At 44.5% G+C, this 24732-nt stretch overlaps 1 protein-coding gene across 1 annotated transcript in view; it reads right to left on the reverse strand.

The window, feature by feature from the left end:
- The window catches only part of OXCT1 (3-oxoacid CoA-transferase 1), a 29253-nt gene extending 13833 nt beyond the window's left edge, over window positions 1-15420 (reverse strand). Inside the window, exon 1 of the mRNA XM_068271813.1 lies at window positions 15332-15420. Within this exon, the coding sequence (XP_068127914.1) occupies window positions 15332-15415 (84 nt within the window). The 5' untranslated portion in view covers window positions 15416-15420. The remainder of the gene's footprint in view (window positions 1-15331) is intronic.
- Between the last annotated feature and the right edge of the window lie 9312 nt (window positions 15421-24732).

Consider the following 24732-nt stretch of genomic DNA (forward strand, 5'->3'; position numbering starts at 1 on the left):
ACATCCGGGAATTAAAAAAAAAAAATGTACTTGCCTGGGGCTTCCTCTAGCCCCTGGAAGCCTATGTGTCCCAGCTGCAGCTCCACTTTCAGCAGGTCTCCTGGGGTCCCCTCCATAGCAGCTGCTGACCGGGCCAGGTCAGCATCCTCTGCGCATGCGCGAGGTCACGCTCTCCTGGCCGGAGAGTGTTCTGCACAGGTGCAGAAGTACTGCACCTTTGCAGAATTCCGAGAACGGACCCGGAACACCCGCTCAGAGCGGAGCTGCGGCTGCCCCAGGTAAGTAAAGCTGTTACTTTCTTTTTTTTTTAATTCCTCGATGTTTCCTTTAAAAGAATACTGTAGGGGGTTGGGGGAAAATGAGTTGAAGTTCCCCGGGGCTTCTAATGGTCCCCCGCAGACATCCTGTGCTCACGCATGTACTTACCGATGCTCCGGCCCCGCCTCCAGTTCACTTCTGGAATTTCTGACTTTAAAGTTTGAAAACCACTGCGCCTGTGTTGCCGTGTCCTCGCTCCCGCTGATGTCATCAAGAGCGTACTGCGCAGACACAGACCATACCGGGCCTGCGCAGTACACTCCTGGTGACATCAGCAGGAGGGAGGACACGGCAGCGCAGGTGCAGTGGTTTTCAGACTTTAAAGTCTGAAATTCCAGAAGTGAGCCGGAGGCGGGGCCGGAGCAACAGTGAGTGGCTGCGTGGGCACAGGATGTCTGCGAGGGACCATTAGCAGCCCCGGGTAACTTCAACTCATTTTCCCCCGACCACCTACAGTATTCCTTTAACTCATTTAACTTTAGGGGTAGTTGGGTTTTCAAAGTATACTATTACAGTAGAATTTCAGGATGGCGTTGTGAGATTAACATCATGCAGTGGGCGTGGTAAGTTACAAGAACAATACTTTCGGCCTATACTATTGTTTTTAGTGTTCACTGTCAGATTTAGGAGGAATAATATGAAAAAAAGGAAAATAATATTTCTGCTCGTTTTCATCTTTATTGTTTCACCGCAATGCCAAAAGTGAGGTCACTTCTGCCCTTTTCTACAGGTTTTTTGTTTTTTTCAACTCAGCTCAGTGTTAATTTTTCCTTCCTATTGCCACAGATTATGCCCCCCCCCCCACAGAAAACATCACCTAGACAACAGGCTTACATCACGGTGTAAACCTTTCAAAGTGAAGCTCATTTTTCTCTTGGATATATCACAACGGTACATGCTAGGCTGGCTTCAGCATGTAGCATTGTAGTGTGTTGTGTTGGTGGTATAATGGTTAGGATAGCAGCCTACAGAGCCGTAGGCCTGGGCTCTATTCCTGGCCAAAGTGAGTTGGCTTTTGACATCCTACAAATCCTTAAGCAAGCTCATTTTTCTCTTGGATATATCATAATGGTACATGTTAGGCTGGCTTCAGCATGTAGTGTTGGTGGTGGTATAGTGGTGAAGAGAGCTACTTACCAAGCACTAGACCTGGGTTCAAATTCCCGGCCTAAGTATGTAAGCTGGCTTTTTGAAATCCTACAATTCCCCGGAAGACGAGACCCTCCTCCCTCCGGGAGGAGGAAAAGGACTAAGGGAACAGTTAATAGGGTCTGTGGGCTACCATATAGCATAAACAAGGTTGATTTTGCAATAATTTTAAATTTTCTGCCGGAATCCGGAATTCCACGGAATTTTGCAAAAATCCGGCGGAATATTCATAGCGACGGAATTCAGCGCTGGCGGAATCCGCGAATTCCGGCAGAACAGAATTTGCTCTTTCCAATCATCCCTACTAGAGAACCAACACATTTTAAACAATCTGATTTAATCGGATTAAATATTACAAACGTCACTCTATCAAGCAGAGAAAGTGAGGCCAGGTCAGTTATCTGGCTGCTCTGCGCAGAATGTAGGACACGTCACATGAATCAGACCCCAGAAGAGATTTCTCACAAATTAGTATGAGTGAAACTTGTCCTTGCATCCTAATGAGGTGTGCTGCATCGTATGGCTCCGGACCAAGAGGCCAGGATCTGCTGCTAACCTGCATTTCTTTATCTCAACCAATGAGCTGCAATCAAAGACGCCAAGTTAGATGCCTGCGAGTGATTTGAAAGAGCTTCTTAATTTCGCCTCGGATGTTCCTACATGGTGTTTGATGCTCTGCTGACAGCACATAAGCGTGTATGCCTGTCTGACAGAGGTGGAGATATTACATTTCAAGCTCTGACACAGACTGATGGAAAGTGCTGTGCAGTATGATCACGCTACGTATATACCGGACAGATGGAAAACAAATATAAATAAACTGCTAAAGGAAATGGCCCCAGTTCTGACTCAGACATCACTTTACCCTACACCTCTAGACAAACTGATCAGTAGAAACAACCAATATCAGCCCTTTCTCCATCTGCAGAACTTCAGTTAGCTTTCACAGTCGCAAACCCAAACACATGGAGGGATTAATTTGGCTGTGTGGAAGGTGGGCTGCAGCGACAATAAATTAAAGGAGTATAATCGTAAAAAATTGTAAAATGTAACATAGATGTGTACACATATTTATAAGAAGTACCATATTTTTCGGACCATAAGACGCACCTAGGTGTAGGGGATAAAAACCAGGAAAAAAATATAAACACTATGCATGGTGAGTCCATGGTGCAGGGGCAACATGTTCTCCCCCTCAAATTACTATGCCCTCCTTTTGCCTCTAGTGCAGTCTTGTGTCCCCCATTGGTCCCCTTGTGTTCTCCTCCATGCCTCTTTGTCCCCGTGTCCTCCTCTGTCCCTCGTGTCCTTCTCCGTGTCCCTTTGTCCTCATGTATCCTCCTCTGTCCCGCTGTGTCTTCCTCTGTCCCCCTTGTGTCCTCCTCCATGTCCCTTTGTCCTCATGTATCCTCCTCTGTCCCCCCTGTATCCTCCTCTGTCCCTCAGTCCTCATGTATCCTCCTCTGTCCCCCCGTGTCTTCCTCTGTCCCTCGTGTCCTCCTCCGTGTCCCTTTGTCTTCATGTATCCTCCTCTATCCCCGTGTCTTCCTCTGCCCCCTTGTGTCCTCCTCCGTGCCCCTTTGTCCTCGTGTGTCCTCCTCTGTTCCCTGTGCCTTCCTCTGTCCCCTTGTGTCCTCCTCCGCGCCCCTTTGTGTAATACTGTGTCCCTGTGTCCTCTATTGTTCCCCTAGTGCCAATCACGTGCAATGACGCAATCAGGAAAAGTAGAGGAACAGTGAGGGAGAGGAGACGTCGCTGATCACCGCAGGCACCTAGGATCAGGTGGGACACGCTGCCAATAACTCTCCACAAGAGGAGCACAGGAGACATGCACTGCTGCTTCCGCTGGTAATAACTCTGCACAGGGGAGCTCAGTACAGGGAGCTCCTGACATCGCGGTGGGTCGGTGGCTGTACGTATGTTGGAGACTCTGTATTCAGAACATCAATGGTCCAAAAAGTACTGTATATTTCTCCCAGAGTGAGATACACCGTAAGCGACAGAAGACTAGTCTGGCAGATCTGAGATTGGACTAGTCCATTACCTCATGGGGAATTCTCAGTATTTGCTTTGTTCTTTACAAAAGAAATCCCTGGAAATGATCTATACAAAGCTGCTGGCCAGCGTCCTTACTTCCTTGCACACTGTTTTTGGCATTTGGATCCCATGAGGAAATGGATTAGTCTAAAACCTGCTAGATCTGTCAGATTTGTACTGCTTGCTCTAAGGAGATACAGTAAGTAATTTATGGTGCATTTCAATCTGGGAAAAATGTACTTCCTGTACACATGCGTGACTCACCCTCCCCTCACATTTGATCAAGTGATAAGTTGGGCCTCCATGCGGACAGTAGCCAATTGATTACTAAATAGTAATGTTTGTAGCAGATTATTGACAATCGGCTACAACTAGCAGTCGTTTGGGTGCAGGGGTTAGGAGGTTTGGTTTAGGCATTTAGAGGTGTGTGGGGGGGAAGTTTTGGTTTAGGCTTTAGGTGGGGAAAGGGGAGTTCCAGTTTGGGCACTTAGGGCCCTTTTACACTTAATACGTAGGTACGCTTTTTTTTCCCATAGCATCGCATTGTGTAAAAGCTTTCAGTTAAAATGTGTATAGTGTGAACTGAGCCACAGAAAAACATGGACATTACTTTGAAAATCAGTTTTCTTTCAGTTATAACTGAGAAGAACTGAGAGCAAGTGTAAAAGGGGCCTTAGAAGTGAGGGTTCAAGCGAGAATGAGTGCCAGGTAGTGCATAGTTAAATATTGGTAAACTAAATTACCAATATTTTACTACTAGCTGCACCACCCGGCGCTAACTGAAGCAGTGCCGCTACAATACGTACTCAGGATTAGGGTGTACCTAAAGAGGAGGAAACAAGTTTTCACCTGGAAAGTCTGGAAAAAGGGATTACATCGAAGTTCTGGAGGTGGAACCAAGCTGAAGGTGTTATTTCCGCTTGCAAAATACTGGCGGTCATTTACAGGCTTGGTATATTCCAGACTACACCCTATCACCAGCAAGAGATTAAGACCTGCCCCTCCAAGAACCTAACAAGGAAAATGGAGGATTTAAATAAGGAAAAACCTATTTAAATGAAATGCTTAGCCAGCAAAACAGGAACCCAAGAGATTGTAGAGAAAGCCCTTCTGCACTTAGTTAAATATGGAACTCACTATAAAATAAAGCGTACAATTATTCAATGCCTCTGTACGCTTTTGTCACACATTGCCTTAAACTAGATTATGAGGAGAAACAAGACAGGCCTTCTGGAATGAAGCGTTTCCCTGGCAACAGGAGCAGCAGCACCTAAATAACACATCCATCTCGGCTTAGCGATTCGAGGACCAGTCATTAAATACTGAAGCCTCCCCATTTGTGTTTACATCTGGGCTCATTTTCTTTTGTGATTATTTACTGTCTGTCAGCGCGATGGTTAGCAGGTCCACCCTCCGTGCCGGGGGAAGGGGGGGGAGGGCGGTTTGCCAGCGTAAGTGCTCAAATATTTGTAAAATTTGCGGTCTGCCCGGTCGTGATGGGAGGCGCCGCTCATTAGTGCCGGTGCGTAAATGTATTCCTCCATAGTGGGAGATATTGGTGTTGCATTAAAAATAATTGTAGATAATTCCCCTGCAGAACATTCCATTCTACCAGAGAAATATATGGAATAGTAAATTGTTGCTATTTTTTGCTGATAACGCCAAGTTATGCAGAATGATTAAAATGAAACTCCAGGCAAGAGGAAAATTAAACCATTTAATCTGTGTAAGACCGCATATCTTCTTTATGCTATTAATAATCTGAGCAGTGCGTCAGGCTGAAATAGGTTGTGCCTCCCTCTAACCCCCCCCCCCCCCCCCCCCCAGAAATCCTAATTCCCAAGATAAAGAGGAACTGTAACCAAGGATAAATATTCATCCCAATCAGTAGCTGATCCCCCTTTCCCACGAGAAATCTTTACCTTTTCTCAAACAGAGCATCAGGGGGGTCTGTATGGCTAATATTGCGGTGGAACCCCTCCCACAGGGTGATGTCAGCACCGAGGCACTGACATCACACTGTGAGAGCCTTGTTGCATTGTGGGAAATAACGGCGGTTTCAAACTGGCAAAAAAGCAGTCCTTCCAGTGACATCACCTGCCAGCAGTAAAGATGTCGCCATGTGATAAATGTCAGAATGTAAGTCAGGGAGGGGATTGTATCCTCCCAAGTTTGCTTCAGGCAGCAAAACGTCTAGAACCGGCTCTGAATGGAGAGTGTCTCTGCCACTTAATTTACCTTAATGGATACCCGAGGGGAACTCCTTTTTGAAAATTGAGGCTCCAAGCGCGTATAAGCATGAGTTCTCTTGCTCACCGATCCCTCTCCCTTCCCCCCTCCATGTCTGTCCCCACTACTACCAAAGTTCTGGCTGCACAGAATGCTTTTACTCTTTTCTACACAGCCGTCTCAAGACCTCCCGTTTTCACTGACTAATTACAGCGCTGCTCCAATGTTGCTTAAAAGCTGCCTTTTCTCACAGAATTTCACACACAGTTCTTTTCAGGTGTTAATCACTTCACATCTAGAGGCTGTTTTCACCTTATGGGCCAGAACAGATTTTAGATATGACCCTATTAATTTAGCGATAAAGTTATTACTACTTATGACACATTTTCTTTGGGTTGACTTTCTTCCTTAAAGGAATCGTCAAGCAAAAAGAGTTTCACTTACCTGGGGCTTCTACCAGCCCCCTGCAGCCGCCCTGTGCCCTCGTAGTCACTCACTGCGGCTCCAGCCCCTTTATGCCAGCTAGTTTCGTTTTTGCCGACCTCGGGGTCGGCGGGACGCATTGCATACATTTTTACGCATTCCCGTTGGAGCAGGTACATTAACGCATACGTTTTTAGGTGTTAGTGTTGCAATGCGTAAATTTTTACGCATTCCCGCTAGTGCAGGAACATTAACACATACATTTTTACGCGTTAGTGGCGCAACGCGTAAATTTTTACGCGTTGTACCACTAACGCGTAAAAAGGTATGTGTTAATGTTCCTGCAGTAGCGGGAATGTGTAAAAATGTACGCAATGCGCCTCTCCCCCCCCCGACCTCCGAGGTTGGCAAAAACTAAACTAGCTGCCAGCGGGGGACTGGAGCAGCAGTGAGTGACTGCGAGGGCACAGGATGGCTGCATTGGGCTGGTGGAAGCCCCAGGTAAGTGAAACTCTTTTTTTTTTTTTTTTTTTTTGTGCCCGACGATTCCTTTAAGAGTTGTTTTTATTTTCTATGCATTGTAAAGAGAAAGAAAATTAAACTTAAAATTATATAAAAAATTAAATATAAAAGTTAAATTATGTTGGTTGAATAATATACAGCAACGATATTTGATTCAGGAAAAAAAAGGTATAATTTTTCAGCCTTGTGTACCTTATCTCCTCCAACTCCTCCAATAACAATGGTGAAAAATAAGAAAGAAGAGGTTAATTGGTTATTTTATCATTTAGAGGGCATGGTCTAAAAAGTGGGTGTGGTTATATAAGGTAGCTAAGAATTATTTTCATTAGAATGGTTTAAAGGAATACTGAGGTGAAAATAAACTGACGAGATATACAATTTTATCTATCATCCTCCTCCTTAACCCCTTGCGTACCAGCAGTCTCTGGCCCCTTAAGGACCGGACACAGTTGGAACAACAAAACAGCACTTACCGACAAATTGCCGCCCACACCCGCCGGCCATGACGCTCTCCCATCGCCGCAGGCTCCTTACTCTAAAACTACTTCATGTCAGAGCGTGCAGTCACCTGCAGGATGTAGATTTCAACCAACGCAGTCCGGAAGCGGGTAAAATGACTTGATTTTTTTTTAGCTATCCCATAGTTTTATTTGATATTTACATCAACTTTTTAAGTTTTTACCGTTTCATTGTCCCTGCTCAATGACACAGTCCTTGAAATATGCTAGAGCTAAAATCTATGAACTACTGACCCCTTTTATTGCTTTCCTGCTCATAGAAGCCATTTACTGCCTGGTTGTAATTTCAGGTCCTGACATGTACTGTTGCTATGAGGGGGGACAGTAGGGCGCACAAAAGATCAGCTTCTAATAGGTAGGGTAAGAGGGGGAACAATGCACTTGGGGGTAGTCATTTAAACCAGGATGCCAGATCTTTAAAGAGAACCCGAGGTGGGTTTGAAGAATATTATCTGCATACAGAGGCTGGATCTGCCTATACAGCCCAGCCTCTGTTGCTATCCCAAACCCCCCTAAGGTCCCCCTGCACTCTGCAATCCCTCATAAATCACAGCCGTGTTGTGAGGCTGTGTTTACATCTGTAGTGTCAGTCTCAGCTGCTCCCCCACCTCCTGCATAGCTCCGGTCCCTACCCCCGTCCCTTCCCTCCAATCAGCAGGGAGGGAAGGGATGCAGGCGGGGACTGGAGTTCTGCAGGAGGCGGGGAGAGCAGCAGACTGACACTATAGAGATAAACACAGCCAGCTCTGACAAGCTGTTTGTCAGCAGCATGGCTGTGATTTATGAGGGATTGCAGAGTGCAGGGGGACCTTAGGGGGGTTTGGGATAGCAACAGAGGCTGGGCTGTATAGGCAGATCCAGCCTCTGTATGCAGATAATATTCTTCAAACCCACCTCGGGTTCTCTTTAAACCATTCAGTGGACATCTGTAATACATGCTCAAGCCTTGTCCGAAGCGGCCCCAAACAGCTGTGCTTAAAGCGGTATAAAACTCTGACATAATATTCAATAAAAACATGTTTTCCTACTTTTTATATGCCATACGGTTATCATATTTGCTTTTGTGCAAAAGTATTATTATTCATTCAGAAATTACAAGTTCCCAAAGTACACATTTTTTGCTCTAAAAGCTGCTTTTGCATTTTATTCACAACTATATATTCATCTTGTAATGTCCCCAGAAATGCTTTCTGAGTGTCTGTCTGTGTTCAGAAGAGTCTGCACAGTCAGAGAATGTTTACATTCCTCCCTTGATACAATTACCGGTAAGTAAACACAAGATAATGTTATCTCCAGTTCGTATGCGTCCAGCTTTCCCTGCAGGGAAAGTCCTGTGTTTAACTAGTTGAATGCTGTTCTAGTAAAAAAAAAAATGTCGGTTGTATATATTATGCTGTAAATAATCTTTTAGAGCAAAGAAGAAAAGCTGGGTTTCATTCCGCTTTAAGCGTGTGTACATAGCTTAAATCTACCGTGTATACATGCTTTGGATGTGCTGCCACCCGAACTGATCATTAGCAATAATTCTGGGTGGCAGTCTGTTCTTATTAAAGGGACCCGAGCAGTCAATAATAATTGGTACTTACCTGGGGCTTCCTCCAGCCCACTGTAGGCCGCGAGGTCCTCAGGTGTCCTCCTGGCTCCTCTCCCGCTGGCAGCTCAGTTACCGGCGACTTTCGGGCTGAAGGTTGGCAGCACACTTCCTGGAAGGGCATGCTACGTGTCATCACGCCGGCCAATGTGACAGTCCAGCGACTGCGTGGTTCAGAGTTAGAAAACTGTGCATGCGCAGGACTGTCACGCCGGCCGGTGCGATGATGCGCAGCGTCCCATCCAGGAAGTGTACTGCCGACCTTCAGCCCAAAAGTCGCCGGTAACAGAGCCACCAGCGGGACCGGGAGAGGAGCCAGGAGGACGCGGGGGGACCGCACGGCCCACGGTGGGCTGGAGGAAGCCCCAGGTAAGCACCAATTTCATTTTTATTGACTGTTCAGGGTCTCTTTAAAGAGAAACTCCAACCAAGAATTTAACTTTATCCCAATCAGTAGCTGATACCCCCTTTTACATGAGAAATCTATTGCTTTTCACAAACAGACCATCAGGGGGCGCTGTATGACTGATATTGTGGTGAAACCCCTACCACAAGAAGCTCTGAGGACCGCGGTACTTTTGACAGTTTGCCACAATATGTAACAAGGTTCACAGACAGGAAATAGCTGTTTACAGCTGTCTCCAACTGCAAAAGAGCTAGGAGCAGCCAGCTACATAACCAAAATGTCACCATGTAATATATGTCAGAATGTAAATCAGGGAGAGGAAAGATTTTACAATGAGCAAACACTGACTAAATCATTTATACATAATTATTGTAAAAATGAAGCACTTTTCTATTACATTATTTTCACTGGAGTTCCTCTTTAAGTTCCCATTGATCTAATTGCATCTCCCTGCTAGAAGATGTTATCACATTAACACATTAATAAACTACATTTCCTGACACGCTTCACTTGTCTCCACCATGCTTTGCGGGGGCATGAGACAAAACAGCGGGAACCTGCGGCATGGGGGGAGAGGGGTAGAAGACGGAGGCTTCCATATAGACAGGGGGGGCTACAGAGCAGCCCCGTAAGTAATTGCCAGGTGCACTCCAATAGTCTGCACAATTAAAGGATAACTGAGGTAACAGGGTATACAATATCAGAATACCACTCACCCCCACCCCCAGGCCGCACCTCTACTGTCAATATTCAGTGTGAAACCGGCTTTTGACAAACCTCCCTTAGGGGGAGCTTCATTTGAGGAGAATACTCAGCTTAGGAGCACCTAGTTTGTATGTTTAAATCCTTGTGTAGCTATTGTAGGGCATCACTCTTATCTCTTGGCTCAAACACGTGAAGAAGAAAAAAAAGAGAATGTCCTTGCCACAGCACCGCAGGGACATTGGGATGATGACGGTAGAACAAGGAAGGTGTCAGTTTGGTTCCTCTTCAGACACTGTACAAACTAAGAGAGAACAGCCTGTTCTATTACTGCCATGCAAATCAATTTCACATTATATTTGCAGCATCAGAATAAAAGAGAGAAAAAATGAGTGAAGTTGTAAAAAGCTTTGAGCTAGGCCGGAACGCATCTCTCCTGATGAGGCTGTGGTCATCTTAATAACATCATTTCTACCTAATAAGCAGACAGCTCACATTTATGATCTTCCATTATGAATCACAGCTCATTAGCAGCGCTTGTCATTTTCTCTCTCCCTGCGTATTGTGAAGGAGACCATTGAATTTCATTAGGTATAATATCTGAAGGAGAAAAAGCACAACTGCAGATAATAGTAACCAAGAATTCATTCTATAGCATTGATGTTGTGCAGCACTTTATAAAGTGACGCACTGGTTTGGCAGTAAGAGGCTGGCGCAGTAAAACTTGGAGTAAGGCTACCTGATGCCACAAAAATGGGGGATAAAACAAACTGCCTAACTGCCATACTATACCTCCCAACTTTTTGAGATAAAAAAAAGAGATACACTCAAAGTTAACTAAAATTCTAAATGCCACATATATTTCCAGTATTTACTAGTAAATAGCAATACAAGGGCTTTTTTTCATCTTTTCATTTTTTTATGTGAAGAAAATATGACATTTACAGAGAACAGTTTTCACTGTGGGCATTACTATGGAAGACTGTGTCCAGCACATCCAGCATACAGAAACAATCTTCACTGGCTGTAATACTGTGACTGGAATCTGCTCAGAATGATTAAAAAGCAGAAATATAGCTTCAAATGTGTGTAAATAACTCATCAGCTGCAGCTCTGCGTGATCCTGTGTCTCGCTCCCTCTCCCTCTTGCAGTGTAAACAGAGTTTACAGCCAGGAATAGCTTATTCTGAATGGGGAAGGGGGGGAGGGAGCATCCATGTAAGGAAAAAGTATAGGTCCTTCTCTTTATATAAAAATCCCTCAGCTGTTCTTATTTGATCTGTGAAAAAGCAGTGTGTGTGTGAGCATGGCAGAAACAAACAGTAAAGCATTTCTCTGTGAATAGTGACAGAGAAGTGAAACCTATCTACATGGTAAAGCTCTAGCCCTGACGCCGACACAAACTGTTACAAAATTTTATAAACCAAGCATTTTTTTTTTCACACAGGCTGTCATCAGAGACTTCTGAAAAGCATTCTACCGTTGCTGGCTAAAAGCTCTATAGGTATGTGGAGTTTACAGAAGGATAGATTCTTTGATAGTTCCTCTTTCAGCCATGCCTCTGCCACACCCCTAATCACACCCCTGGCACACCTTTAGTCACGCATACCATAAAGATTTCATAAGAAAAATATGTTGTTGTATAATGCAAACCACACGGGTCCTCTCCATCATGGTTCATTTTCCTTGATATTAACATTTGAAAATAAGAATTATATCAATTTAACCCCTTCTCCGCTCAGTCAACAGTCTTCCAGTGGCGTTCGCCGCTATCACACTGTTACATGACGAAACCACCGTCTATTTACATTGTGCAATGCTGTGATCTACTGTAGCGCTGTACTGGGGGGACAGCCCTGTCACTCAGCTGTCCCCTGGAGTAGTCCACAGGGTAATCGCACTCGTAGGCTGATGCCTACGAGAGATGATCGTGGGGATTGGTTGTTGGGGGAAGGGTGAAATTAAAATAGTACATTTTATTAAAAAAACAAATTAATAATAAAAAAAGCCTGCAGCAGCGATCAGAGCCCACCAACAGAAAGCTCTGTTGGTGGCCAGAAAAGGGGGCGGGATTCATTTGTGTGCTCAATTGTATGGCTCTGCAGCGAGATATTAAATCTGCAGAGCACTAATTTGTAAGAAAAAATAGCCTGGTCACTAGTGGGGTGTAAGCCTGTGGTCCTTAAGTGGTTAAAGGATGGGAATATAGTTTAAAGTCACTTAACCACATTTTTCAGTAGAGAAATACATATATTTACATGGATCTGTACATGAATCCAGAAAGAGGGATAAAGGGATTGAGTTCCCAAAGGGGGACTGTCCCTCAATACTGTTAGCCAGACTGCCAGAAACATGAAGAAATGGTCCTAGCAGTAGGGTTGATGGCCTCCCTACCCACGTATGTGTGAATTGGCCGCTGGGAGACTTGGGCACAGGACATAGCCGGTATATGGCTAACCCTGCTCCTGCACAAGTTCCCGGCGGCATAAATACTATTCCCTCTCCATGTGGATGGTGGGGAATGGTATAATTCGGCTTCCAGCTATTGCTGGGGGACACATTATAGTGTTTTAAGAGCAACTTCAGCTCTGTCTTCTGACGGCGCTGAAGTTGCTCACAGTCGTAATTCCTATTACGGTCTGTGGTGGCGCCAGCTGCGCCCAAATCTCCTGCGCTGTTATTACAGCGCTCATTCCTACCCAACCCATGAAAAAGAGGGGCAGGGGTGCTAAGAGTTGCATGGCAGTACTGAGCTAGTCAGAACTAGGCTTGCTCTTTCTTCTTTTTTTCAGACTTTAGATTTAGTGTTTAACCTTTAAACTAGCCCTAATGCCATTGCATTGAAAGTAGATAGACAGCCCTTGCATTGAAATTAGATTGAGAGGTCTTCCATTTCCTACTCGAGTGGACAGAGGGAGTAGTGTCACTAGCTAACTCCTAGACCCATATGCAATTAACTTTTTCACCTGAGTTTTCTCCTAGGAGATAATTTGTATCTTCTCTTTAAAGGGAACCAGACGAAGCTTATTAAAAAATAGGAAAAGATTTCATACATACCTGGGGCTTCCTCTAGCCCCATAAGCCTAGATCGCTCCCACGCCACCGTCCCTTGCTGCCTCTATCTCCGGTACCGGGCCCCGTCACTTCCGCCGGATGCGGCCAGTCTTCCGCATGCACAGGGGCCTGTCAGCCTTGCTGGGCTATTTGGCTGTGGTAGTGTCTGAATCACACCAGAAACAAGTATGCCGCTAATCTTGTCAGATCTGCCGATAATGTCAGAAACACGTGATCTGCTGCACGCCTGTTCAGGGTTATGGCTGAAAGTATTAGAGGCAGAGGATCTGCCGGATAGCCAGGCAACTGATATGGCTTACAAGGAAATAAATATGGCAGCCTATGTAGCACTCTTGCTTCAGTCGTCCTTTAAGGTCAGGTTATGGAGGTACGGTATATGGATTGTCAGTTAAGGTTTAAAAAATGTCTCGGTGTAAGTAGACTTCCCTACTGATCATAATACGAGAGATGCTTAGAAATAAATAAATTCAGTGGTGTACCAATGGGGGATGCAGGGGTTGTGACTGCACCGGGGCCCTTGGACCTGGTACAAGGCTCTGGGGGATCAAGAGGGTTCCCCTTCCCAAGGTAAGTATGTACACTGATAGTATGCAAACCTCACAGGTTTTTAAAGTGGAGCTGTGAGCCATACCTTCTCAGAAACAAACCCACATATATAAGTAGATAAATACTTGCTCTATGTACAGAACATATGTATTGTACCGTCCACATTATCATTTTAAGTGATTTTTCTATAGTAAAAAAAAGAGAAAATCCTTAGGATTATTCTTAGGATTTTCCATTTTCTCTGTGTCTATAGTAATAATATATTTAATATATAGTATTAAAAACATAATTTCCATAATTACCATAATTATGGTAATTATGTTTTTAATACTATATATGTACAGTGTGCATGCCTGCCCGCTCTGGTTTATCCCCTGAACATGGCAGATAGCCGAATCTAGTCGGGACAAGAGCGGGCAGCACGCAGCATGGTCGCATACAGAGGTTCATAGTACCACATTGGGTGGGAAACGCTACACGCCTGGAGAGGGTCCTAAGTGGATTAGGGCCCTCTGGAAGTGTCACCTCGTATCACCTGTACTGCCCTTTTTATCCAGAAATAAACAAGATTGATATTATCCACTGAAAGCATCCCTGTTTTACTTTATCCGCACATTGAGTGCATACACAGGTGGTGAAGTGGAGAGATACACATCCAAAGAAAGAATATATCTGCGCTGTGAAGTTCTACTACACTTTAAAGTGGATCCGAGATAAAGTTTTACTCATTGCATAATTGTGTTCCTTTCATATAGTTTATAGGGCATTTCTCAAGCCAAATACTTTTTTTTGTTTTGTTTTAATACTCTAATTCCCTATAAACTAAACAAGCCTCGTCCACAGCTTTTCAAAGAGCCTTGGCAGTCCCAGGTAGCAAGGGCTTATGGGAGCTCAGTCTGGGCTGGAGGAGGAGAAGGTTACTAGCCAGAGATTTGAGAGGCAGAGGGGAGGAGGGAGGAGGAGAGGGGATTGAGCTGAGGGCTGGAGATGCTATCAGCTTGCCTCAGTGTAGTGTGATAAACAGAACATGGCTGCCCTCATTGTATCACAGCAATAAATAATCATAAACTGTTGACGCTGATTGCAGCTAGATTTGCTGTGTAAGCTATCTCAACTTATGATAAGATATATAGACAAGTTACTTGTTATAGTTACTTTTTCATCTGGGATCAGCTTTAAGCATTTAGTACAGGTTTGTTTGTAAGTGGAACATAGGTTTGCAGGATTATTAGCCATGGCAAACATAGAACCCTGCAGGCCACAATATAATGGCCCTTTGTGGGGTCAGGAGCTGAAGTTCACACTAGCAAGCAGACCATGATGGCGATAGCCGAATCTCCATATACAACATACTCGTTGGAAGGTTGTAGTCTCTTTAGGTAAAACAGGAAGTTCATTTGCAGCCTGGGTATCGCCATGACAGGAAGTTAAAGAAAACTCACAAGTAGTGCAGGGTCATAACTACAGGGCAGCAGTCCCTGCGACTGCAGGGGGGCCCTGAGCTTTAAGGGGGCTTTACTCCCTCTGATAAAGTACTCCATCCTTCAGATCAGGTGTTTTTGTGGCTACACTTGTAATGGGTGTGAAGATTATGATGCCCACACTTGTTTTATGACCCTTGTGAGATGGGCCCCCAGGCTGTGAGGGTCTCCAGCGAAATGTGTGAACATTGGGGGGCCCCATCAAAGTTTTGCTGGAGGCTTCATGATTTGTAGTTACGCCCCTGAAGTAGGAACAATTCTTATCCCTCTCCACTCTACAAGTAACTATTAAAATTCCACAGTAACCAAAACCGTTCCTCTCATCTCTGCTTACTTTGGCTGAGTGCTCCATCGTGACGACCACTTTTGTTCCAGAGCTCGATACCAAATCCATGGCGCCTCCCATGCCTTTCACCATTTTACCCTGAAAAATAAAGCCAGAGTCATTAACCAATGTTCACCTACACATTAAAAGGAAATAGACTATTGAATCATTTTCTATGAGCATATACTTCCTGGAAGCTAGAATTGTCAACATACTGAACACCTATCACATTGGGTACCAGTGTTCTCCCCAAAAATATTTTCCAGCCGGGTGGCATGAAAAAGTAGCTGGGTGGGGCTAGATGAGAGAATGCAGGCTTCTCTGCACAACTCTGCTTACTGCAGAGGAGGGGGGCCGATGACAGCCGGGTGCTCACAAAAACTAGTCGGGTGGAACACCCGGCTAAAAGAGCCTGGGGAGAACACTGGGTACATATGTTGACCTCGGGTACCTAAAATCAAATTAACTTCCTGTCGATGTTGATTGGCCCAACTTCAAGCTGCATACTATTTCCATTATATCTCCATGAAATCTGGAATTATCTGCATGACTACCTCTGCAGAAGCGCACGGAAGGGGTTGTTCCGGGTGTACAGAACACCCCCCTGCACCAAGACCGGAAGTCTCCCTCTAAATCTGAGCAGCGGTAGCCACAGATGCACAGCTGCCGCCTGCTCATATCTGTGTGCGGCGAGAAGGACTCTGACTAGAGCGAGGGGCCCAGGGATGCGGGAGCCGGCTTTATTCCTCGCTCCCTCCCTCCCTCTGAATTCCCCTCACCTGCGGTGATTGTGTGCCCGGCTCCCCCATGAGTGTGTGCGCAGCGGAGCGGTAGGTCCTCTTACCGCAGATCAGGCGCACCGGCAACTGGAGTCTCATGCTTCCTGTGACGTCATGGTAAACAGGAAGCAGGAGACTCCAGTTGCCGATGCGCCTGATCTGCGGTAAGAGGACCTACCGCTCCGCTGCGCACACACTCATGGGGGAGCCGGGCACACAATCACCGCAGGTGAGGGGAATTCAGAGGGAGGGAGGGAGCGAGGAATAAAGCCGGCTCCCGCATCCCTTATTGGCGCCGCCACAATTTTTTTCTCTCTTCTCTTCCCAGGGCAATCTTCTCCCCACACAGGGGCACCTTCCTCCACCTATCTAGTCTATATTGGGGGCATATACCTATCTAACCTATACTGGGGGGCATATACCTATCTAATCTATACTGGGGGGCATATACCTGTCTAACCTATACTGGGGGCCATATACCTATCTAACCTATACTGGGGGGCATATACCTATCTAACCTATACTGGGGGGCATATACCTATCTAACCTATACTGGGGGGCATATACCTGTCTAATCAATACTGGGGGGCATATACCTGTCTAATCTATACTGGGGGGCATATACCTATCTAATCTATACTGGGGGGCATATACCTGTCTAACCTATACTGGGGGCCATATACCTATCTAACCTATACTGGGGGGCATATACCTATCTAACCTATACTGGGGGGCATATACCTATCTAACCTATACTGGGGGGCATATACCTGTCTAATCAATACTGGGGGGCATATACCTGTCTAATCTATACTGGGGGGCATATACCTATCTAACCTATACTGGGGGGCATATACCTATCTAACCTATACTGGGGGGCATATACCTATCTAACCTATACTGGGGGGCATATACCTATCTAACCTATACTGGGGGGCATATACCTATCTAACCTATACTGGGGGCATATACCTATCTAACCTATACTGGGGGCAACTATATGGGCTACCTATACTGGGGGGGGGGGGGACCTATAGCTGGCTACCTATACTGCGGGCACCTATACCTGTCTAAACGTTGGGGGCGCATTTTACGCCCTCACCCTGGGTGCAATTTAGCCTAGAAACTGCTAGTATTTGGCTCCACCCACACCATGTTTTGGCCACGCCCACACACCGCTTTCAGGAACCCCCCCCTTGGAAATCCTGGATTTGCCCCTGCTCTGGTGACAAGTTTAAGTACTCCTTGGCATGCAAGATGGAATGATTTTCATTTCATTAACTCTCTCTATTTCACACAGTTATAGTAGAGCCTGGTACATGCATGCAATTTTGAATGGCCAATGTTACCACCTCTATGTAGCATGCGGGCCAACAGATTCTCAACACTATGGACAGATTGAGTAGGTAAGCTCTCATACTACATGGAGGTGGTAAAATTCATTGAGTGTACCAGGCTTCAAGAGGAACCTTAAACCAGGATTGAACTTCATCCCAATCAGTAGCTGGGGGGAGGGGGGGGGGTTCTGTGTGGCTGATATTGTGGTGAAACCCCTTCCACAGTGTGATGTGAGGGCCATGACAGTTTTTTTTACTGTGAACCTTGCTGTATTCTGGGAAATATCGGCTGTTTCTAACTGTCAGGGAAGAAGTATCTCCCACTGAGTGTGTGTGTGTGGTGTGTGTGTGTGTATATATATGTATATATATATATATATATATATATATACACATACATACATACACACACACACACACACACACACACATACATACATATATATATGTATGCCCCCTTTCTGATTTCTTATTCTTTTGCATGTTTGTCACACTTAAATGTTTCTGCTCATCAAAAACCGTTAACTATTAGTCAAAGATAACCTAATTGAACACAAAATGCAGTTTTAAATGATGGTTTTTATTATTTAGTGAGAAAAAAAAAACCCAAATCTACATGGCCCTGTGTGAAAAAGTGATTGCCCCCCCTTGTTAAAAAATAACTTAAAGGTGGTTTATTACACCTGAGTTCAATTTCTGTAGTCACCCCCAGGCCTGATTACTGCCACACCTGTTTCAATCAAGAAATCACTTAAATAGGAACTATCTGACACAGAGAAGTAGACCAAAAGCACCTCAAAAGCTAGACATCATGCCAAGATCCAAAGAAATTCAGGAACAAATAAGAACAAAAGTACTGTAATTGAGATCTATCAGTCTGGTAAAGGTTATAAAGCCATTTCTAAAGCTTTGGGACTCCAGCGAACCACAGTGAGAGCCATTATCCACAAATGGCAGAAACATGGAACAGTGATGAACCTTCCCAGGAGTGGCTGGCCGACCAAAATTACCCCAAGAGCGAAGAGAAAACTCATCCGAGAGGCCACAAAAGACCCCAGGACAACATCTAAAGAACTGCAGGCCTCACTTGCCTCAATTAAGGTCAGTGTTCACGACTCCACCATAAGAAAGAGACTGGGCAAAAACGGCCTGCATGGCAGATATCCAAGGCGCAAACCACTTTTAAGCAAAAAGAACATTAAGGCTCGTCTCAATTTTGCTAAAAAAACATCTCAATGATTGCCAAGACTTGTGGGAAAATACCTTGTGGACCGCCGAGACAAAAGTTGAACTTTTTGGAAGGTGCGTGTACTGTTAAATCTGTCGTAGAAGTAACACAGCATTTCAGCAAAAGAACATCATACCAACAGTAAAATATGGTGGTGGTGGTGTGATGATCTGGGGTTGTTTTGCTGCTTCAGGACCTGGAAGGCTTGCTGTGATAGCTGGAACCATGAATTCTACTGTCTACCAAAAAATCCTGAAGGAGAATGTCCGGCCATCTGTTCGTCAACTCAAGCTGAAGCGATCTTGGGTGCTACAGCAGGACAATGACCCAAAAGACACCAGCAAATCCACCTCTGAATGGCTGAAGAAAAACAAAATGAAGACTTTGGAGTGGCCTAGTCAAAGCCCTGACCTGAATCCTATGGAGATGTTGTGGCATGACCTTAAAAAGGCAGTTCATGCTAGAAAACCCTCAAATAAAGCTGAATTACAACAATTCTGCAAAGATGAGTGGGCCAAAATTCCTCCAGAGCGCTGTAAAAGACTTGTTGCAAGTTATCGCAAACGCTTGATTGCAATTATTGCTGCTAAGGGTGGTCCAACCAGTTATTAGGTTCAGGGGGCAATTTCTTTTTCACACAGGGCCATGTAGGTTTTGAGTTTTGTTTTTCTCACTAAATAATAAAAACCATCATTCAAAACTGCATTTTGTGTTCAATTATGTTATCTTTAACTAATGGTTAACGGTTTTTGATGAGCAGAAACATTTAAGTGTGACAAACATGCAAAAGAATAAGAAATCAGGAAGGGGGCAAATCGTTTTTCACATCACTGTATATATATATATATATATATATATATATATATATATATATATATATATATACATACATACATATACACACACACACACACACACACACACACTCGCCTAAAGGATTATTAGGGACACCATACTAATACGGTGTTTGACCCCCTTTCGCCTTCAGAACTGCCTTAATTCTATGTGGCATTGATTCAACAATGTGCTGAAAGCATTCTTTAGAAATGTTGGCCCATATTGATAGGATAGCATCTTGCAGTTGATGGAGATTTGTGGGATGCACATCCAGGGCACGAAGCTCCCGTTCCATCACATCCCAAAGATGCCCAATTGGGTTGAGATCTGATGACTGTGGGGGCCATTTTAGTACAGTGAGCTCATTGTCATGTTCAAGAAACCAATTTGAAATGGTTTCAGCTTTGTGACATGGTGCATTATCCTGCTGGAAGTAGCCATCAGAGGATGGGTACATGGTGGTCATAAAGGGATGGACATGGTCAGAAACAATGCTCAGGTAGCCCGTGGCATTTAACCGATGCCCAATTGGCACTAAGGGGCCTAAAGTGTGCTAAGAAAATATCACCCACACCATTACACCACCACCACCAGCCTGCACAGTGGTAACAAGGCAGGATGGATCCATGTTCTCATTCTGTTTACGCCAGATTCTGACTATCAAGACTCATCAGACCAGGCAACATTTTTCAAGTCTTCAACTGTCCAATTTTGGTGAGCTTGTGCAACTTGTAGCCTCTTTTTCCTATTTGTAGTGGAGATGAGTGGTACCAGGTGGGGCCTTTTGCTGTTGTAGCCCATCCACCTCAAGGTTGTGCGTGTTGTGGCTTCACAAATGCATTGCTGCATACCTCGGTTGTAACGACTGGTTATTTCAGTCAACATTGCTCTTCTATCAGCTTGAATCAGTTGGCCCATTCTCCTCTGACCTCTAGCATTCACAAGGCCCACAGGACTGCCACATACTGGATGTTTTTCCATTTTCTCACCATTCTTTGTAAACCCCAGAAATGGTTGTGCGTGAAAATCCTGAGCAGATACTCAGACCGGCCCATCTGGCACCAACAACCATGCCACGCTCAAAATTGCTTAAATCACCTTTCTTTCCCATTCTGATATTCTGTTTGGAGTTCAGGAGTATGTCTTGACCAGGATCACGCCCCTAAATGCACTGAAGCAACTGCCATGTGCTTGGTTGATTAGATAATTGCATTAATATTAATGAAAAATTGAACAAGTGCACCTAATAATCCTTTAGGTGAGTGTATATATATATATATATATATATATATATATATACACACACACTTTTAGCCTATCATACTGCCCGCAGTCTCACTGTGGATCAAACATCATGAACAAATAATGCACTGAATATCAATAATTTCTTCATCTCTCTTCTATTTTTTTCACTTCTCACTTTGTAATGTATTAATTCATTCTCCCCCCCCCCCCCCCCCCTCCCCACTGCTATTTTTCAGTAAGTTCCCCTTTAAGTCTTCCCCTCTGCTGCCAAGCCCTAAACTGAAACTGATCGTGCATTGCAGGCGGCACATGATAAACTGCACGGTGCCGCTCAAGGGATTACATGAAGATAGAGCCGGCTACTTACTATACATGAATAAAACGCACTCCATGATTCATTACTGGATGACTGAACATAGAGTTGGATTTACTGGCGATTGAAGTTCAGCTTGAAATTAACAAGCTCTTTATTTCCACTTGGAAGCGGTGTGTGGGAGTTACAGTGGGATTGAGATCTGTCCGTTTTCCTTACATTCGCTGGGAAGAAAGTCTCGCGGAACGCTGAGGCATTACAACCAGCCAAATCACGGCGAGGAGGCCGGAAGGAATCAAAAAAGAACAAAAACAGCCTTCAATTAAAAAGCCAGTATTCCTAAGCCACGGTAATCATTCTTCTCTGCCCGGTAGCTAATCATTCCGCATCTACAACAGCAATCTGTAACAAATTATTAACACCATTATGCGATTGCCTTGAGCAGATCCTCGCTCCAGTTCCAAGAACGTTGCAGAGCCACGGGATCAGCGGCACAGGACTAGCGACGCAGGGTGATGTATCAACGTGACCCCGCTGACCGCAATGCCCTGCCAGGTCGCCCTGAGGGTGTGGATGATACACAGCGCTTCCCACCGCAATGAGAGCGCGGGTCCTGCACAGCCGTGGCAGGTCACATGGTCAGGAGCCGGCAAAAAAAAAAGAATATGAAGCTCATTGGGACAAACATAATCCAAGCGGCATGAGAGGGTCAGAGTGAGCGCTGCGCCTCTCTTCATAATTATAGCTGGTGGCGGCGGCAGGCCGAGGTCTACAGAGGATGACTAATATTCAAAAATAGAGATAATCAGGAATGCAGCCCGAGACAGCCAACAAAAGCGCTCATGTACGGGAGAGATTAGGCCTTGTGTGATGCTAGTGACAGTCCCCTCTGTTGTAGGGTTACCAGAGCCGGGACAAGGTCCTCCAGCACCCAAGGCTGAGACACGAAAGTGCGCCCCTCCATCCCTGCCACCCCAGCCATCACACACTGATTGCTATTAGACTAAGAGGCGCCACAGGGCCCACAATCTCCCCAACACCTTAATATCTAGTTCTCTGGCTTACAGTCACTGCCATGTATCCCATTTTCTTATTTCTTTCTGCTTCAAACACAATTAGGAATGACAGCTGAATGAATTCTGCGCCCCCTCCTACACTGCGCCCTGAGGCTGGAGCCTCTCCAGCCTATGCCTCGGCCCGGCCCTGAGGGTTACTACCATCCCCGTAGGGCAGTAGAAGATCCTTAAAGGACCACTATTGCAAAAATTGTAACATTTAAAATACTTGTAAACGCATACAAATAAGAAGTATGTTTTTTTCAGAGTAAAATGAGCCATACATGACTTTTCTCCTATGTTGCTGTCACTTACAGTAGGTAGTAGAATTATAACCAAACCGACAGGTTTTGGGCTAGTCCATCTCTTCATGGGGGATTCTCAACAAGGCCTTTATTCTTTATAAAGACATTCCCTGAAAAGGATTTATACAATGATGCTGGCCAGCCTCCCTGCTCGCTGCACACTTTTTTGACAGTTGGGACAGTTCAACTGCCATTCACTAAGTGCTTTTGAAAAACAAAACCCTGAGAATTCCCCATTAGGAGATAGACTAGTCCAAAACCTGTTGGTAATGTCAGATTTCTACTACTTACTGTAAGTGACAGCAACATAGGAGAAAAGTAATTTATGGCTCATTTTACTCAGGAAGAAATTGACTTCTTATTTGTTTGTATTTGCAAGTATTTTCAATTTTACGATTTTCGCGATAGTGGTCCTTTACAGTGAACATGCAGACTAAAATCCTACTCAGCAGAACTGAAAAGGATTGGTGTTTCTTTACCAGTTTCACAGCATCAGAACTTTGTTTTTCTTACCCAAGCCTTATTTTTAGCTGCACAGAAGAAATCTGCCTGGGCATTTTTCCCCTGATGCTGCGCAAAGCATGATGGGATTTCTGCTGTTGTTCTCCTTCGACTGTTTTGGTGCAATTTTTTTATTTTATTTTGAATTTTGAGATTTGAAGCCTAGCCTGCAGCTGGGAGGGGTGATCAGGACACAGGACAGATGGAACGATGTCTCATGCTCCCTGTCACCTCCTTTCAACCAAAAAGATGGCTGCCCCCATGAAATCACAAACATTTTCCTGTTCTTTTGAAACAGGGTGGGTAAAAGATTATATTACCTATCTATTTTAAAGTGAATGGGAACCGCATTTTTTTAAAAAAACTGAAGCAAATACTTACCTAAGGAGAGGGAAGGCTCTAGGTTGTATAGAGCCTTCAGTCCCCTCTCTCTGTGCTCTCTATCCTGTGCTGGCTCCTCCCCCCGTTTCAATCCCCCGCTGAAAGGGTATTTGGAAGTCTTCGGGAGCCGTGTCCTCCCGAAGACGTGCGGCTCCATACTGCACAGGCGTGAGCGTGCAAGAGAGCGTGCTTGCGCAGGTGCAGTACAGGGCCGCCCTTCTTCAGGAGCACTTGGGCGCCCTGAAGACTTCTGAAGCCTCCTTCGGCCGGGTAAAGCAGTATTTGACTAATTTAGTCAAATACTGCTACCGGGCGAGCCAGCACTGGAACGACGGGACCAGGAGAGGAGCCAGAAGGCTCTATAGGACCCAGAGCCTTCCCTCTCCTTGGGTAAGTATCTGTCTCATTTTTTTAAATGCGGTTCCCATTCACTTTATTTAACATAACTAATGTAACTTAATGACAGTATGTTTGTTTAGGCTGAAGTTCCTCTATAAAGTGAACCCGAGGTGAAAATAAACTGATGAGATAAACAATTGTATTTATCCTCCTACTCCTAAAAATGACTTTTTTTTTCTTTTAGATATCCCATGGTTTTATTTTATATTTAAACATTTACAAAGTAGAATAAATGTTTTGTTGTCTCTGCTTACTGACAGCCTATGTGTCCCTAAATGAAAATACATGAACTATTGACCTTTTTCTATCTCCCTCTGCTCCCAAAAATTGTATTCTGCCAGGAAAACTTTTATGGCTGCAATTTGCTTATTAGTGAGGTTTACTATATTCCCGACAAGACAGAAGCTGTCACTTGCATGACTAGAAATGAACTCCTTCAGGCAGTATACATACACGTTTATCTCATCATGACAGATGTCGCCTCGGGTACACTTTAAAGAGACACTGAAGCGAAAAAAAAATATGATATAATGAATTGGTTGTGTACTATGAATAATTACTAGAAGATTAGCAGCAAAGAAAATATTCTCATACTTTTATTTTCAGGTATATAGTGTTTTTTCTAACATTGCATCATTCTCTAATATGTGCAGATTACACAACAAGCTTTCAAAATGAGTCTTTCAGAGCAGTCTGAAGTAATGACTTCACCTCTAGCAGATAAAAAGAAAACAGTTCACTTACAGTTGAGATAATAAAAGTCAGATAACAGCCCTCTCCACGACTAACTTAGTCGTAGAGATTAATGGCTTTTTTGCATAGAGATAACAACTGGAGTTTCTTAGCTCTTCCTGTACTGGAAACAATTAGACTGATGTATCTGATCTTAATGTTTTATTTCTTAGCTGTACTACACATACAAATCATAATATCATAATTTTTTTTTCGCTTCAGTGTCTCTTTAAGTCACATCACAAGCAGCGGAAAAAGTTATCGATCTATATAGCAATTATCCAAAATAGACGTTTTC

This window comes from Hyperolius riggenbachi, chromosome 1, assembly GCF_040937935.1.
Source record: "Hyperolius riggenbachi isolate aHypRig1 chromosome 1, aHypRig1.pri, whole genome shotgun sequence".
Classification (NCBI taxonomy): Eukaryota; Metazoa; Chordata; class Amphibia; order Anura; family Hyperoliidae; genus Hyperolius; species Hyperolius riggenbachi.